Source organism: Tachyglossus aculeatus, chromosome 10 (genome assembly GCF_015852505.1).
Source record: "Tachyglossus aculeatus isolate mTacAcu1 chromosome 10, mTacAcu1.pri, whole genome shotgun sequence".
Taxonomy (NCBI): domain Eukaryota; kingdom Metazoa; phylum Chordata; class Mammalia; order Monotremata; family Tachyglossidae; genus Tachyglossus; species Tachyglossus aculeatus.
Genome location: NC_052075.1, coordinates 18,329,035 through 18,347,045, shown reverse-complemented (window position 1 = coordinate 18,347,045; position 18,011 = coordinate 18,329,035). Strand labels below are relative to the sequence as shown.

The following is an 18,011-nucleotide window of genomic DNA, read 5'->3' as shown; positions in this document are numbered from 1 at the left end:
ATTGAGAATGTGAGCCCCATGTGAGCCTGTTGTTGGGTAGGGATCGTCCCTATATGTTGCCAACTTGTACTTCCCAAGTGCTTAGTACAGTGCTCTGCACACAGTAAGCACTCAATAAATACGATTGAATGAATAAATGAATGTGGGACATGGACTGTGTCCAACCCGATTTGCTTGTATCTACCCCAGCACTTAGTCAGAATAGCTTAAGAAATACTGCAGTTATCATTATTATTACAAGATAATCAGGTCAGACGTAATCCCTGTCCCACATGGGGCTCACAATCTAAGCAGGAGGGAGAACTGGTATTGAATCCCTATTTTATAGATGAGGAAACTGAGGCACAGAGAAGCAAGTGTGTTGCCCAAGATCACACAGCAGGCAAGTGGCAGAGCTGTATTAGAACCCAGGTCCTCTGACTCCCAGGCCTGTGCTCTTTCAATTAGGCCAGGATACTTTGCTATTCCTTTGATTCATTCAACCGTATTTATTGAGCGCTCGTGGTGTATGAAGCACTGTACTAAGCATTTGGGAGAGTACAGTACAATAATAAACAGACACATTGCCTGTCCAAAATGAGCTTACAGTCTAGAGGGGTACTTGGGCTCTGCCTTGAGAGAGATTATTATCTAATGGAGTAAAAAGTCAGGTGCATATATATAGTTTATATATGTTTTGTTGTCTGTCTCCCCCTTCTAGACTGTGAGCCCACTGTTGGGTAGGGACCGTCTCTGTATGTTGCCAAATTGTACTTAGAACATGCTTAATAAATGCCATTATTATTATTATTATTAATGTTTGTTCCAACAACCAGAACTTGAGTCCTGAAGAACTTGAACTTCTCTTTATCGGGGTATGCAATATAGGGGACTGCAGTCAGACCCAGAGACCACCAGGGCCAGTGGGATTCTTGGAGAGATTGGTTTTGCTCCTGCCACTGATATACTGCCTAACTTTGGCCAAGCCATTTCACCTTTCTGATTCAGTTGGCCATCTATATGCCACTTAGAGATTTTTAAAGCTTTTTGATTACTGTTACATACACCTGAAGACTATATGTGTTTTCATCTTTCAGCCATAATTGGGTTGACTCCACATGTCACATGGGTAGAAAAGGCAGATAGGAACTTAAGACCCTAAGCCATGCCATATTGGGTCAAATCTATGGTCAATCCAGTCAAGAAGTCCGTCTCCGGCGGTAGCACCAAAGGACGATTAGAGGGATTTCATCACAGTTGCCATCCGAGACGTTCATTCTCCAGGTTATATTCATTCATTCAATCATATTTATTGAGCGCTTACTGTGTACAGAGGGCTGTACTAAGCACTTGCGAGAGTACAATTAGAGAAGCAGCGTGGCTCAGTGGACTGTGCACGGGCTTTGGAGTCAGAGGTCATGGGTTCAAGTCCCTCTCTGCCAAGTGTCAGCTGTGTGACTTTGGGCAAGTCACTTAACTTCTCTGTGCCTCAGTTACCTCATCTGGAAAATGGGGATGAAGACTGTGAGCCCCCCGTGGCACAACCTGCTCACTTTGTAACCTCCCCAGTGCTTAGAACAGTGCTTTGCAAATAGTAAGTGCTTAATAAATGCCATTATTATTATTATTAAAAAGAGTAGAAAAACATAAGCTGTTACAGATTTGAAGTAATGACTCTTTAAGTAATCAGAAATGGGTGAGCCTGGGCCTGGGAGACAGGAACTCCTGGGCTTTATTCCCAATTCTGACTGGGATCAGAAACCTCCATCACAGTTAGGACTAGAAAGGACTTGGGTGTCATCAAACCCGCACCATTCCTACAGACAAGATTACACCGACTTCATCACAGAATCCTCTCATGGAGATATCACCATTTATCTTACTATTTTGCCACAATAATTGATAACCTTCACACTCGGGAAATTCTTTTATCTAACACGTATCCCTGCTTCTGTCATTTCAGGCAATTTAGGCGGTTTTGACTTCTCCGAGTCTGAGCAGCCCTATCTGGGCCGGACTGCAGGGGCACTGAGAGGGAAAAATTAATTAATGTTGGCCAAATGCCCTGGAGATGAAAGGAATCCGTAACTATTGGCATCTGAATGCAACCGGCCCCTGTCTTGATGCAACTGGCCCCCTGTGTTGGGGCAGGATCACACCTGGGCAGAGCCAGAAAAGGACCGAGAGCAGAGTGGGAGCAGGTGGCCGAGCCCGATGCTGTATTTCGGTTCTGAAATGGAAGTTGTCGAGAAGGCGTGGAGTGGGCCGCCCAGGCCACGGGTGAGAGGCTGGCAGGTGCGCCGCAGGTTCTGTTCTCGGTTCCCCAAAAAGCGGGCGAGTCGACCGAAATCGTGTGACCGTTGCCCTGGCAACGGCTATCTTGGTCGGCGGGGTTCTCCCTCACAAGGTTGCGTTGCTTTTTTTATCTTTCTAGGCCAGTCACCATGAAACTCAGCAACAGCAAACTTGTGGGGGTGGGGGGCTGCAAATACGTGGCCAAAAGACCTCCGCCCGTCCATAAGCTCTTGGGATGGACGTTTGGTTGGGAATTTTATTCCAAAAACTAAGCTGACCCACCCTCATGATAGACAGTCAAAAATGGGGGTGGTTGGAAAATACGTTGTTAGGATTGTGTTTGTGTTTCTTCTCTACTGTGGATGGCTGGTGAGATGGGGAAGAGGGGAGAAAGAGGAATGATGGTGGTGGTCATTCAACAGAAATAAACTCACCATCCACTGAGTTGAAGGGCAGGGCCGTGACTAGTAGCTTGGTGGTCCACCCAACTACACAACTGTCCAAATATGACTGCCTCCCTTCCCTCTGTGGGACCACCTAGGCTAGACTAGATCATTGTCACACACTCTCAGGGACTTTGTAAAGTAGCAGATTAGAATGGCTTCCATCAAGCGAAGCAGCATGGCTCAGTGGAAGGAGCACGGGCTTGGGAGTCAGAGGTCATGGATTCAAATCCCAGCTCTGCCGCTTGTCAGCTGTAGGACTCTGGGCAAGTCACTTAACTTCTCCGTGACTCAGTTAGGTCATCTGTAAAATGGGGATTAAGATCGTGAGCCCCAGATGGGACAACCTGATCACCTTGTATCCTCCCCAGCGCTTAGAACAGTGTTTTGCACATAGTAAGCACTTAAGAAATACCAAAATTATTATTATTATTAATCAATTTGGGAAGTCACATGACCTAGTGGAAAGAGAGTAGGCCTGGGAGTTAAAGGGCCTGGATTTTAAACTACTGGCTCTGCCATTTGTTTGCTGTGTGAACTTGGGCAAGTCACTTTACTTCACTGTGCTTCAGTTATCCTATTGGTAAAATGGGGATTAAGATTGTGAACCCCAAGTGGGTCATGGACTGTGTCCAACCCGATCAGTTTGTATTTACCCCAGTGCTTAGTACAATGCCTGGCACATAGTAAGTGCTTAACAAACACTATAAATAAAAAACTACCCAGAGAAAACTAGTCCATAACTTAATAAAGGTGGAGGCTGGGAGTTTTCCTGAACTACAAGCTTTCTCCCTAGTGTTTAGTATAGCACTGGCATATAATAGCCTCTTAACAAATACCACAATTATATATTATTATTCCCGAATTAAGTCCTCTTTCCTCCTACTCCCTCTCCCATCTGAATTGTCTAAACAATTGGATCTGTACCCTTTAAGCACTTGATATTTGTTCTCAGCCCTATAGCACTTACGTACATTATCTATTTAAATATATATATATATATATGTCTGTTGTCCCCTCTAGATTGTAGACTCCTTAAGGACAGGGAACATGTCTACCATCTCTGTTGTATTGTACTACTGTGTTGTAATTGTACTCTCTCAAGTGCTCAGTAAAGTGCTCTGCACACAGTTCACACTCAATAAATACCATTGATTGATTGATTGATTTGGGTTAATATTTCAGGTTGTATTTTATTATTTCAAATCTGGACAAAAATTGGCTTTGTATTGCCAAAATTTTATTTTAGCTCTTACTTTTATGATGCACATAAAGAACATCTGCAAGGCAAGTGTCTTTCAGTTGAGTGCATATTATATGTACTTTATTTAGGATATTACTCTTTTTCAAATGACACAAATGGCTGAACAAATATTCAGCATTATAGCTCCCTGCTGGCCCAAATAGCAAGGTTAAGGCTGCACTGTGTAGTTTGGGTCCTGATTCCTTAATCAATCCAAAACCTAATCAATCAATGGTACAAATTGAGCATTTACTTTATGCAGAAAACTGTACTAAGAGACATGAGGGTGGTACTGCTGTATATTGGAGCAAAAAGAATGATGATGCTCACCCAAAAAATAAGCAAAAACCATTAATAATAATCATATTTATTGAGCACTTACCCTATGCCAAGCACTGCAATAAACACTGGGGTAGATAGTAATCAGGTTGCACCCACACATAATAATAATAATAATGTTGGCATTTGCTAGGTGCTTACTATGTGCCAAGCACTGTTCTAAGCTTTGGGGGGATGCAAGGTAATCAAATTGAAATTTGCTAAGCGCTTACCATGTGCCAAGCACTGTGCTAAGCGCTGGGGGGATACAAGGTAATCAAAGTTGTCCCACGTGGGGTTCACAGTCTTAATCCCAATTTTACAGATGAGGGAACTGAGGCACAGAGAAGGTAAGTGACCTGCCCAAAGTCACACAGCTGAAAAGTGGCGGAGCCGGGATTAGAACCCATGACCTCTGACTCCCAAACCCGGGCTCTTTCCACTGAGCCACACTGCACTTGGTTGCTCCTTGTTGTATAGTGACTGTGTCTTACATGATTATCTTGTACCTATTCCAGTACTTATTACAGCAGCATGTCCTAGTGGCAACAGCCCGGGCTTGGGAGTCAGAGGACGTGGGTTCAAATCCTGTCTCCACCACTTGTCTTCTGTTTGAACAGTGCTTGGCACATAATCAGCGCTTAACAAATACCATAGTTATTATTATTATTACAGTGCTTGGCTCTTAGTGAGAGCTTAAATATTATTATGGCTCACAGTGTAAGAAGAAGGGTCAACAGATATTTCATCTCCATGTTACAGATAAGGAAACGGAGAAGTTTAGTGACTTACCAAGGTCACACAGGAGGCAAGTGGCAGAGCTAGGAGTATAACCAAGGTCCCCTGTGCTCTTTATTCTAGACCACACTGTTCCTCTGACCACTGCTGTCAGTTATCCAAGGAGAGTCCAGAATCTTTACAGAGCAAAGAGAAGGGGGAAAAGGAAATGAGATTCATTTTGAAAAGTTGAAACCTTTCTTCTGCCCCAGGAGAAAAAAAAAATGAGATTCATTTTGAAAAGTTGAAAGCTTTCAGACATAACATGCCAAATACTTGTTGGTCCAATTATTAAGAGTAAAGATAGTCACAAATGCACTTAATTGGCTTTTCAACCGGAACAGAATTAGGATGGATTTGTAAACCTACATAGGTCTATTTAGGCAGAAGAAGTAGTAAAAAAAAATGTAATAAAATTAAAAGATTTAAATTTTGGGTTTTTTTTTTCTGGAGGGCTTTAACCCTACATTTAAAAATGAATTGACGGTAAAAAATGGGTTAAATGGGCTGCTGCAGTAACATACCAAACTCTACTTTTAGGTATAGGCAGCTTCTTCTAAAGAGTTCAAGGCCTTTCATAAACATGATCTCATTTATCCCATCTTAAAAATGGGGAAGGGTCACCCACATTTTTCAAATGCAGAAGCTGAGCCTCAGAGCGGTTAAGTGACTTGTCCAAAGCCACACTTCTTTAAGTGCCAGCCAGGGCTGGATTAAGTCCAGCCAGGGTGAATCCCAAGTAATCACTCTTTCCTCGAGGCAAAACAACTCTGGCCCTTCAGTTTCCTAACAGACTATCCTCTCATTCTTACCCCCTAGTAAGGCACCTAAATTGGTTACTTCTGTAAGCATGCTTATATAGGGGAGAAAGAAGGAAGATAAGAAGGACTTTTTGACTTAGAGGAAGAAGTAGGAATGGATTCTGGTATGTACCAGGAGGAGAGGAAAGAGAGGAGGGAAAAAAGGAGGCAGAGAAAGAGAAGAAAGAGGAGAAGAAGCAACATGAGAAGGAGAAATCTGAGGAAAGAGATCATGTCTTCCTCTTCTAGGGTACTCTCCAAGTGCTTAGTACAGTGGTCTGTACACGTGCCCTTGATAAATATTGCGGATTGATTAATTCAGTGATTGAAAAGGAGGAGGAAAACAAGGAAAAGTGGGAGGTGGATGAAGAAGAAAATAGAGAAGGAGGAAAAAAAGGCATAAGATCTGACTGACAAAAACAAGATAAAATTCAAAAGCAACTAATGCATTGGGGGATGTAAACAGAAACATAAATCAGAATAGAGAAAGGGCAGTAAGACTTCTTATTCTGAGCTCCAAGGAAAGCTCTCTACAAAGACCCCCAGGACAAAGTGACCAGAACAAGGGAAAGTGGCCTTGTCACTAAGCCTGTCAGAGCAAAAAATTTCTTTCCCTTGGCTGGAATGTTCACCCACATACCTGCCCAGAGTTACCTTCCAGATCAACCAGACTCTCATTGGTGAATAATTCCTCTGAGGCAGGTCTGGATTTATTTTTGTTCTTCAAGATTTAAAATCGAAACCCCTGCTCCCAGAACCCCAGAGGCAAAGCACAATTAAAATGCAATTAATTGAAATTCTAAAAAGCAGCCCAAGGCGACATTATTCACTAGGATAAAAACAGCATGAAAACGTGTCAGAAGCCCCATCTAACCTCCCCATTAGGGCAGGCACAGAGGGGGTTATGGCTGAAGGAGCAGAAAGTCTCCTGATTGACTGGCTGAACCCAAGGGCAACTGAACTGAAGTTCTCTGGGCTTTAGCTTCCTAGGATGAGTGCCGTCACCTTTCCAGAATTTACTGAGTGGAAATGAATAAATGAGTATAAATCCCTTGGGAAAACCAGAGATTATGGAAGTGTAGAAAAGTGATAGCAAAGTTTGTGCTTGTGCTTCTTGGATGGGTGCCCAGGCCAAAAGTCAGGGAAAATGCATCTGGTTCTGCCACTTGGTAGAAAGCTATAAAGTTCTTAAGCCTCTTTATCTAAGATTTGATGCAAGCTTCAAGGATAGGCTCTGCCACTTGGAAAGCTATAAAGTTCTTAAACCTCTTTATCTAAGATTCAATGAAAGCTTCCAGGATAGCTTCTGCCACTCAGTAGAAAGCTACGAAGTTCTTAGACTTAAGGATAGGTTTTGTTGAGGACAGTGTTTGATGGAAAGAGACGCCACATGGTCTATCAGTCAGTGGTATGTATTGAGTGCTTACTCTGTGCAGATTACTGCATTTAGCGTTTGGGAGAGTACAGTGCAACAGAGTTGATAGATATATTACCTGCCCACAATGAGATTATAATAATAACAATAATAATAATGATGGCATTTATTAAGCGCTTACTATGTGCAAAGCACTGTTCTCAAAAAGGTCTAGTGGAAAGAGCAGCAAACTGGATTTCAGGAGTCCTGGGTTTTAACTGTGTGGCCTGGGGCAAGCAATTTAACAGTTCTGTGCCTCAGTGTCCTCATTTGTACAATGGGGGTTAAATACCTGTGTGAGCCTGATGTGAGACAGGGTCTGCGACCAATTCGCTTGCTTATCCCCCAGGACTTGGTGCAAGTACCAAAATAATAATTAATCAATCAATAGTATTTATTAAATTCTTACTGTGAGCAGTACTAAGTGCTTGGGAGAGTATAATACAACCAAGTTGGGAGATAAGTTCCCTGCCAACAGAATGGCTTAGTGGATAAAGCATGGGCCTGTAAGTTATAAGGACATGGCTTCTATTCTTGATTCTGCCACTTGTGCTGTGTGACCTTGCGCAAATCACTTACCTTCTCTAGGCCTCAGTACCCTCATCTGTAAAATGGGGATTGAGAGTGTGAGCCCCACACGGGAGCCTCATTGGGCAGGAATGTATCTGTTGTTGTACTGTACTCTCCCAAGTGTTTGGTACAGTTCTTTGCACACAGGAAGCACTCAATAAGTATGATTGAATGAATGAATGACAGGGACTGTTTCCAACCTGATTAACTTGTATCTACCCCAATGCTTAGAACAGCACTTGGCACATACTAAATGCTTAACAATTATTATTATTAATAGAGGGGGAGACAAACATTGCAATAAATTAGGGCTATGTATATAAGTGCTGTGGGGATAAGGATGGGTATCAAAGTGCTTAAGGAGTCCAAGTGTGAGTCGACACAGAGCGGAAGGCAAGTAGGCAGAATGAGGGCTTAGTCAGGGAGGGGATGTGATTTTAGGAGAGTTTTGAAGGTGGAAAGAGTGGTGTTCTTTTGAAAATGAATGGGGAGGGACTTCCAGGGCTGAGGGAAGATGCGGGCAAGGGGTCAGTGGCGAGACTGCTGAGATTGGGGTTCAGAGTGTAGGTTGGTGTTAGAGGGGTGGATTGTATGGTGTGGGTTGCAGTAGAAGATCAGCAAGGTAAGTTAGGAGGGAGTGAGCTGATTGAGGGCCTTAAACATGACGGTGAGGAGTTTCTGTTTGATGTGGAGGTGGGTGGGCAATCACTGGAGTTTCCTGAGGAGTGGGGAGATGTGGACTGAACAGTTGTAAGCTAGATAGAGGTAAGCCAGACTCAGAAAAGAAAGCTTGTGTGCGCTTTCTTCTAGTTTTTAGTTTACGTGTGATAAAAGCTGGATTTCCTCAAAATACCCACACCAAAATTATTGCAACCACAGAGAGAACAGGGAGATGTTAATCAGCTTCCCAGGAACCAAGTATGACCTGAAGGTTGAACTCTTTAGTGAGGTGACGGGGGAGTAACTGCAGCGAGTTTATCCTGTAAAGGGGTCCAGGAACCACCAGTTTCTTGGGATAGCCTGGAGGCCCCAAAAGGGAGAGGGAGGTTGTTGCCTAGTGGTTTGAATTGACCTGAGTGGGACTTTGGCAACTGGATACCTTGGAAAAAAAGCCATGATGACCAGAACAATATCGACCAGTTGATGAGCAAAGGAGACAGAGAGACCGAGAACACAGAAGCCTTTTCATTCACTTTATTTTATTTTTCCAATATTGACATGATAAAAGCAGAAAAGGATGAAGGAGAAGAATGGCTAGACCACAGGGTGGCTCTTTCACAGGATACTGAGCAACCTGAAGACCAGAAAAGACCCCTGCTCCCTACTGGAACACACACTCCTGAACAGGAGAACAATAGTTTTCTCAATAGGGAGAGAGAGGAGGCATTGAAATGGGGAGGAAAGGGCAAGAAGTGGGGAGCTAGAACATCCCCTGGAGGCCCCGACTTTAACACTCGTCCCTTTGGAAGGACTTGACGAGGGGTGATGTCAGGGTTTCATGAGTGATCTCACAGGAATACCGATTGTGCTTATTGTATTCATCCTTGCTGAGAGTCAGCGTGCTGCTTAAGCTGTACGTGCTGTCTTGGGAATCCTGGGCCGTGACGCTAGTCAGGACCCCCGTCTCAGTGGGTTTGTTGTCTAACTTCCACTGGACTTTGGCAGCTTGTGGGTAGAATTTGTTCACCAAGCATACGACAGAGGCTGAGCCCTCGTTCAGCTGCTCCTCAGATGGGTGGAAGATGAAAGCGGATGGCTTAGCATTTTCTCTACCTGCAGAGAAAAAGAAGCACAGGAAGACATGTTTTTATAGTAGGAAAATATCTGTCCATGGTATGTAGTAGAGAAATAAACAGCTCAGACAAGGTCCACTTTAGAAATCAGACATAATAGGAAAGTAGGATACAATAGTAATGATGATGATAATAATAATAATATTTGTAAAGCAGTGTGCTGCATGTTGGGATAGATACAACACAATCAAGTCAGACATAGCCCTTGTCCCACATGGGGCCCACAGACTATGGGGGAGAGAGAAGAGATAAGATCGGAGGAGTGAGCTCAAATATTCTAAATCTTCTTTCCATAGAAAACTGATCTAAAAACCAGCTGTTCTTTGGGAACAGACAAGAGTTTTTCAAAATGATCCCTAAAGATGTGATCAAAATTCACATCTTCTGTAGCTCTGCGTCACTCCTCCTATAGTTTCCAACCAGACTTCCCCTCCCAAAAAAACAACCGCCTTTAGGCCTAGCCACGTCAGGTTTCAGTTTTGGGTATGTAGGGCACTGACTGCAACCATTCTCAACTTTTGTGGAGAAGTAGGGCTTGCATCAGGGAAAACAAGGCTAGTGAATGAAATAAATGATGCGTCTGACCTTATGGGCCAACTGGTAACCATTCTGCCCTAATGGGGCACAGGTGGCAGATGAGGAAGTAGAAAAGGCAGGAAGCCATTAGAGAGCAAACTCTAGCCATTTTAACTTCTTGCCCGTCCTCTCCCATGACTAAATGTTCAGTTTTTCCTCCTGGATCTGGCTAGCTTGTTAACTAAGGTTAACCTTACTACCACATCCCTAGGCTCAGAAGGCCACAAATGTCACAGAATCCCCCGAGACCCTTTCCAACTCCTCTTCTGAACTTTCAAGCCCCGTCCTTTAGCTGTGAAATTCTCCATGCATCACTCCCAACTCAATGTGGAATTACATGAAAAGAGACAACACTGGTTTGTTGGTCTGAAACCGAAATGTTGAGCATTTTAGTCTTTAGAGAGACAAAACCAACCGTCACTGGACACCTGTCAGGGAGGAACCATCCTGATTTTGCTAGGTTACATCAGATTGCCTCCTAAGCAGCTGGCAGATGGCATTATGGGAACCACATTGGGTTGATTCGAACCAGTGACTTAGAGCGAAAACCTAGCCTCTTGTTAGTAGTCCCTTGAACCACCTGGTGTGTTAGTGCTTCATAGAAATTACCCTGAAATAATCACCCCTGAATGGAAAAACAGGCTCAGAAGACTTAGTTTTGCTTCCTGGGACGTTCCTATGGGGAAGTTAGAAGGTTTCACTCAGCTCAACAGCCTGACTCAAGATGAGCAGAATATACAAAGATAGAACATAACAGAACACTCCTATCTTGAACTTTAATCTTTAATACTACCACAGTTTTACTATATTTTCATTGACTGTTTTCATTTTGATTTTCTAGAATTATATAAAAGAGGTCTACAAGCAGACTAGTCAGTCTCCAGGAGCTAATCTGAAACAAGATTGGATTAAATCTCCCTAGAAGAAATGAAATAAGTATTGGATGTATCTTAAACCACATAAAAAGAGTCTTAAATTAATGATAAGGGCTATTTATGATCATTTTTATCCCATTTTATGATTTAATTATCTGAGCAAACACCTGTTTGTCAAACGTGTTTGTTCGTCAATTTACGTAACATTCTAGCAGTACAATATGTGTTGATGTGAATGATTATTCATAGGTTTGTTATTTTCCTTAGTGAGTTACATTTAATACAGTTGCTGCCACAAACCAATGGTGATACATAATGAATTATTTACACTACAATACACTTTTTGGCAGAAATTTTTTAAAAAGGACCAAACTAACTTAGAATAATTTAGAATATTTTATCAGTCCCAATATTTTCAACTTCAATTTTGGACTCAAGTAGTTCATTAAGATATTGTGCTATATCTTCCATTAGACTGTAAGCTACTTGAGGGCAGGCACTGTATTTCTTACTTCTATTGTACTCTCTCAAGGGCTTAATTCAGTGCTCTACACACAGCAGGTGCTCAATAAATGCTATTGACTGATTAGATTATTTGACTAAGTAAACTTTTAAATTACAAAATGAAAAAGAATCAAAGCACTTAGTTACTACTGTGATAAAAGTATGTCTGGTTAGGTTAAATTATTTCTGGCTGTAGTCAGTCAGATGATTGTAAAAAACTATATGTTCAAAATATATATCATTTCAAAACAACTAAACCATCTTATTTAGGCAATTATTTAAGATGAACTGGAAAATTAATAATTACTGTTGCAAAAATGGTTTGTATCTTATTTCTCTACAATATGGTTTATGGTTATTATTTGAATTTGGCCACTCAGGAGCTCAGGGTAATGTGATCATTAGCGCTAAATTCTAATTGCGCTCATGGGGGTAACAATGCAATTTTTTATCCTCTGGGGCATCACCATTTTCTTCAAATTTGGTAATGTATAAATTGTTTTTTATAACTATGGAAATTATTTTTAATTCTTGTAGTAAGCATTTTGCCTCCTTTCTTTGAATTTCTACTGAGAAGAATCTGAAGTTATGGAAGATAAAGAATTGTGTGAAGGCTAAATGGTAAATTTTTAAATGCCTCATTGATTTCCCCCTCTTTAGCCTCATTTTTGCCAAATTTCTAACCTCCCTTCCTAAGTTACTTCAGGGAGTCAATTTAAAATAAATATAAAGCATAACATCAGCTATTTTTCAAAGTAGTTGCATTTTAATAAAAATTTGTATATTTTTTTTGCCTTCTCTAAAATTTCTACTAAAAGGAACTTTCAGGACAACTTTATCTACTCTTTGAATTTACTGAAGAGAGATTTCAAGTTCAGTCTAATTTAGAATTCTAACAAGAAAGACAAGAAAAGTCTTCATTTTTCAACATTTTCTAACACTTCTTATTTTCTAAGTAATTTTTGACAATCTTAAATTCTACAAATGGCCTGGTCAAAAGCCTGAAATTAGTGGATTTCATTGTACCCAGGAAAATAATTTACTCTTTCCTCTCTGATATTGCTATTGAGTTTGAAGGCTAAACTACAGATTACTAATTAACAGAAAAGGGGTGAGAGAGATAAGGAGTTGGGGCCAAAAAGCATTTTTCACACTTTAGAGTTGAACTGAGTAAAATAGATGAAATATTCAGTTTTAGACAAAGAAAAGACACTAACGTTTTATCTCCAGCTTGGCCCCTATTCCCTTCTCAAACAATTACCCTTTACTTTGAGCGATCTGGTGTTCATTGATTAATTTAAAGTCTAACATTTTGGCCTCAAGGGCGGACTGTGGAGATTTAGCCACATATTGTCTTTGAAATAGGATTGATTATGTACAGATCACAAATCCTTAATACATCCTCTCAGAACGTCCCGAACAGATAAAATACAGACAAACTGGACCAAAAAGTTTAGAAAACAGCAGAGGAAAATGCACTTACGTTTGATCTCCAGCTTAGTCCCTTTGCCAAAAGTGATCCACGATGATTTTGTGGATTTCGTAGCCTACTGATTTCCCCCTCAACAAAAACCTCCCTTTTACTGTTTTTCTGGCTAGACAAGCTGATTTAGTGAAAACATCTAGCCATATGATTACTAAATCTCACAAGCAACTATTCAATTCTCCCTAGGGCAGTTGGAATTTTTGCCATTTACTAGTCTGAGGCTGGGTTCACACCTAAAGCTCTTAGAAATGGCACAAACTCATACATAAAAGCAAAAAAAAAAAAAGAGCAATTTCACAGAGAAGGATCAGAAAACAGTAACGAAATGATGCACTTACGTTTGATCTCCAGTTTGGTCCCTTTGCCGAAAGTGAGCCACAGTGATGTCCTGCTGATTTCCCCCTCAACAAAAACCTCCCTTTTAGTGTTATCAGGCCAGTTAAACTGATTTGGTGAAAATCTAGCCATATGATTGCTAAAAAATCTCACAAGCAACTATTCAATGCCCCTCAGGACAGTTGGAATTTTTGCTATCTACTAATCCGAGGGTGGACTCACATTGATAAAGCTCTTCTCAGAAATAGCACAAACTCACACATACAAAAAAGGAGAAATAAAGAGCAATTTCACAGAGAAGGATCAGAAAACGGTTACGAAATGGTGCACTTACGTTTGATCTCCAGCTTGGTCCCTTTGCCGAAAGTAGCCCACAGTGTCACGCTACTGAATTCCCCCTCAACAAAAACCTTCCCTTTTCAGCTAATCAGAGAAAATCTCCAAATCTTAAAACAGGCTAGTCACTGCCTTAATTCTTTCCCTCTACAAAAACCTCCATGGGTGGAGGGAAGGAGCCCCCAACTTACAGAAAAATCTAAGATTAAAATTCTATCAAACCAGCAGTAGGGGATAATGGTCATCTTTCAGGCAAGTGGACCTCTTGTACACCTATGCCTCTGCCCTGGGAATGATTTTGTTACCAGTCCCCAACATACAAAGAACCCAAACAAACCAAAAAGGAGAAAACAACACAAATACAACAACAGCAATCAACAGGCATTTGAAAAAGGCACTTACGTTTGATTTCCAGCTTGGTCCCCTTGCCGAAAGTATACCACAGTGGTTCCCCTTAATTATAACCCTATGCTAAAACCTAACTTCCTCTCCCATCACAGTGCTTTGTTGTACCCAGATATCAGCATTAAGTCTCCCGTACAATTCCAAATACATCTTTCCAACAATTCACCCTCTTAATTATCCCAGTTAGGGACAAAACCATAGTCATTTCTCAAGTCATCCCCTCCATTTTACTTTGGCTGTACATTGGCTTGGAAAGGTTGAAAAAAGAAAGCTCAAAGCCCACAGACACAGATAAGAAGAGGAGAAAGGTTGGGATCTACTTACGTTTGATTTCCAGCTTGGTCCCTTTGCCGAACGTCCACCACAGTGATCGATCTCTGTTGTCTTGCTATACAAAAACCTAACTTGCAAAAGGGGAAGGGAGCTTTGAATCAACAATCTGAAGCTTGTCTCCCCAGCCAGCCAGGTGGAGAGACCCCCCTCCTCCTTGGCTCCCTATTTCACTGGAGATAAATGGTTCCTTAGCAGAGAAACCTAAAATGCATGGATCTCGTTGAGGTTTAAGGTTTAGGACATTTCTCTTTGGCACCTTACTATCTCCTCCAAATGTGCCTTCCTATCCTCTCCTGAACCCTCATCTCTTCACTCTCCCATAGTTGCAAGTACTCGTAGGGCAGGGGCTTGGATACACGCTCTCTCTCCCTAGCCCATGTGTGGAGCTCAGTAAATGGTTATGGATGTTGGCAAAAGCTGTGCCCATCTAGACCTCCATACTAAGAACCTGACCCATGTCAAAATTCAAGACTGTAAGCTCTTCTCTAGACTGCAAGCTCGTTATGGGCAGGGAATATGTCCACTAATTCTGTTGTATTGTACTCTCCTAAGCGCTTAGCACCATGTTCTGCACATAATAAGTACTCAATAAATACCACTGATTGATTGATGTCCAACTGCCATGAGAAAACTTCCCATCCATGATCAATGCAGGCCTGTATGATTTTGCCTGGCTTCTGATATGAAGTTTCTTATTGTCATTTGTGGGCTGGTGATACTAGAGGAAGCCTGAGTTTTGAGCTGAAGGAGGATTGGAATAGGTCTAGAGAAAAGTGATCATGATGCTTCTTATCATGAAGCAAAAATACAGCTGTGCCCAGTGCTTAGAACAGTGCTTGGCACATAGTAAGCGCTTAATAAATGCCATTATTATTATTACTGGGGCAACTTTCTGTCTCCAGAATCTCTCTCACAAACCCTAAGCTCCACACTCTGTCTGAAACCACCGTGAAAGACCTGTTGCCTTTTTCATATTTTCCCAGCTGGTTCACTCTCATAAACTGTAGCTCATTTCTTCAGGGATTCTGAACTGCTGGTAATCCATCCTGAAATTCATTTTTTCCCTTCTGTCAGCTCCGTTTCAATGATGAAGTCCAGTCACGAAGGATTCTTTGCCTTTTTGGTCCAAGTTTCTTGTGTATACAACCATGACTCCTAAGCCGCCCATTCTACAGATGGAGAAACTGAAGCGGTGTCTGACATCATTTCTCCTGATGATGACAGACACCCGAAGGCAAAAGCCATCCAGAACTAGCAAAATTAGGGGCCAGGACTCTGAGCACTAATGAGTTGCTTAGTTCCCAGAGCCACAGTGCTTGTAATATCCATCCACAGAAGCCTTGTGATGTACACCAGCAGGAAGAGAGGTAGAAAATAGGCATGTGTTTCTGGGCCCTTTCCTCCTCTTTGGAGGTATAGTTGAGTGGGGAAACATTGGGCAGCCAATTCTTCAAAATGCTGATCAAAGTGGCTGAATACATTCCACAGTATTTGGAGATCCTGAACGTCCTCTCTGAGCAATTCAGCCGCATTTGTTGTTTCCAAAAGGGTAATCCCTAGGCAGAATCCACAGCAAACCTAGGCAGAAGTCACCCCGACCTCTTTGTCATTCAACACTCATCCTCCCAAAGCAGTACAGAAGAAGAGGAAGGGGGTTGTGTCTCTTGGGTGTTTTGAGCTTCATCTAAAGGGTCCCTTAGGGTCCTGAGCAAATATTCAGTGAAGTGGGAGTTCGGTCTGGGAAAGAAGAGGCAGCAATTTACATCCTTATTTCACCTTCCGTCCTGGGGCCACGCCCAGCGGTTTCCCATGTCGCAGTATACCAAGAGCATTTAGCCTCAAGCAGCATTAGTGGGTCCAGGAAATGCGACTTCCTTAATTATCTAAATGACATAAACACAGAGTCATGCTTCACCCGAGTCACCAGGGAACCTGGCTGAAGAAGGTGCACCATCACAGCTAAAGGGATTAGGCCTCCCAGACAAAATCAACCAATCAATCAATTGCCCTGAGAGCATCTTCTGTGTGCAGAGCTTGGGAGAGTCCAGTAGCGTTAGTAGACATGATCCCTGTTCTTAAGGAGCTTGCAGTTTAGTAGAGGAGACAGACCCTCCCCCCCCCCGCAATAAATTACCAGTAGGAGGAAGGACAAGTGTGCTATATGGGGGTAGGGGTGGGTATGCAAGTTCATCTGAGGAATTGCAGAGTAGGGACATGAGAGTTGAATCAGGAAAGACCTCCTGGAGCAGATGTGATTCCGAATGATTGCTGAAGACAGAATAGGCAGTGGTCTGTGGAATGTGAAGCGGGGAGGAATTCCAGGCAGAAGGAGAGCTTTGAGCAAGAAGTTGGCAGTGGGAGAATGAGAACAAGACACAGCGAGGAGGTTGACTTGAAAATGACAAAGCTTGCGAGCTGGATTGTAGTGGGAAAAGAGCAAGGATAAATAGAGAGGAGAGAATTGATTTGAGCTCTTAAAGACAGTGGTCAGGAGTTTCTGCTTGGTGCAGAGAGGAATAGGCAAGAAATAGAGGAATGGAGAGACGTGAGCAGAAAGATATTTTAGAAAAATGACCTGGGTGGTGGAGTTAAATCCGGACAGGAAATTGGAGAGATTGGAGGCAAGCCCCTTGGCTCAGCACTGAGTGAATGTCATCACATAAAGCTGCATGTCGTGGGTAATGTATGTAACACACTTCCACTCTTATAGACAGGCACACACACTCTCGGTGTACTTCTGCAAAACGGTGTCTGAGATCTTAATAATAATGATGGTATTTGTTAAGCGCTTAACTGTTTGCCAGCACTGTACTAAGCGCAGGAGTTGATACAAGCAAATCGGGTTGGACACAGTCCCTGTCCCATGTGGGGCTCACAGTCTCAATCCTCATTTTACAGATGAGGTAACTGAGGCCCATAGAAGTGAAGTGACTTGCCCAAGGTCACACAGCAGACAAGAGGCCAGGCCGGGATTAGAACCCATGACCTAACTCCCAGGCCCGGGCTCTATCCACTAACACCGTGCTGTATGTCATCATATTAAGCTGCGTGTCATGGGTAATGCATATAACACACTTCCACTCTTGCAGGCGCACACACACACTCACTCTTCCTCGGGAAGCAAAGGTATTGTCAACCATGAATGGAAAATTAGGAGGAGTAGAGGATCAGAGAGGGAGGTTGAGTTCAGTTTTGGAAAAGTTAATTTTTGAGGTGCCCATGGGACATCCACATAAAGATATCCTGGAGGCAAGAGGAGATGAGAGACTGCAAAACAGGAGAGAGGTCAGTGCTGGTGAGGTAGATTTGGGAGTCATCCATAATAGAAGTGGTAGTTGAAGCTGGGGGAGTGAACGAACTCCCCAAAGGAGTGTAGACTGAGCATAGAAGGAGGCCCAAAATTGAACCTTGAGGGACACTCGCACTTAGGGAGTGAGTGGAAGGGGGCTCATGCATAATTCTCTAGTTACTAACATCCTGTGATCACTTCACTGTCCATACCATTTATTTGACATCCACCCCAGAACT

The 18,011-nt window shown here is 42.4% G+C and overlaps 1 protein-coding gene across 1 annotated transcript in view; it reads right to left on the bottom strand.

Moving 5' to 3' along the window:
* Positions 1-9,018: 9,018 nt before the first annotated feature.
* Positions 9,019-18,011, bottom strand: part of LOC119933567 (immunoglobulin kappa light chain-like) — a 28,808-nt gene continuing 19,815 nt past the window's right edge. The window contains exons 3-4 of the mRNA XM_038753111.1: positions 13,412-13,461; positions 9,019-9,612 (exon numbers count right to left, since the gene is read on the bottom strand). Coding sequence (XP_038609039.1) covers positions 9,287-9,612; positions 13,412-13,461 — 376 coding nt within the window. The 3' untranslated portion in view covers positions 9,019-9,286. The remainder of the gene's footprint in view (positions 9,613-13,411; positions 13,462-18,011) is intronic.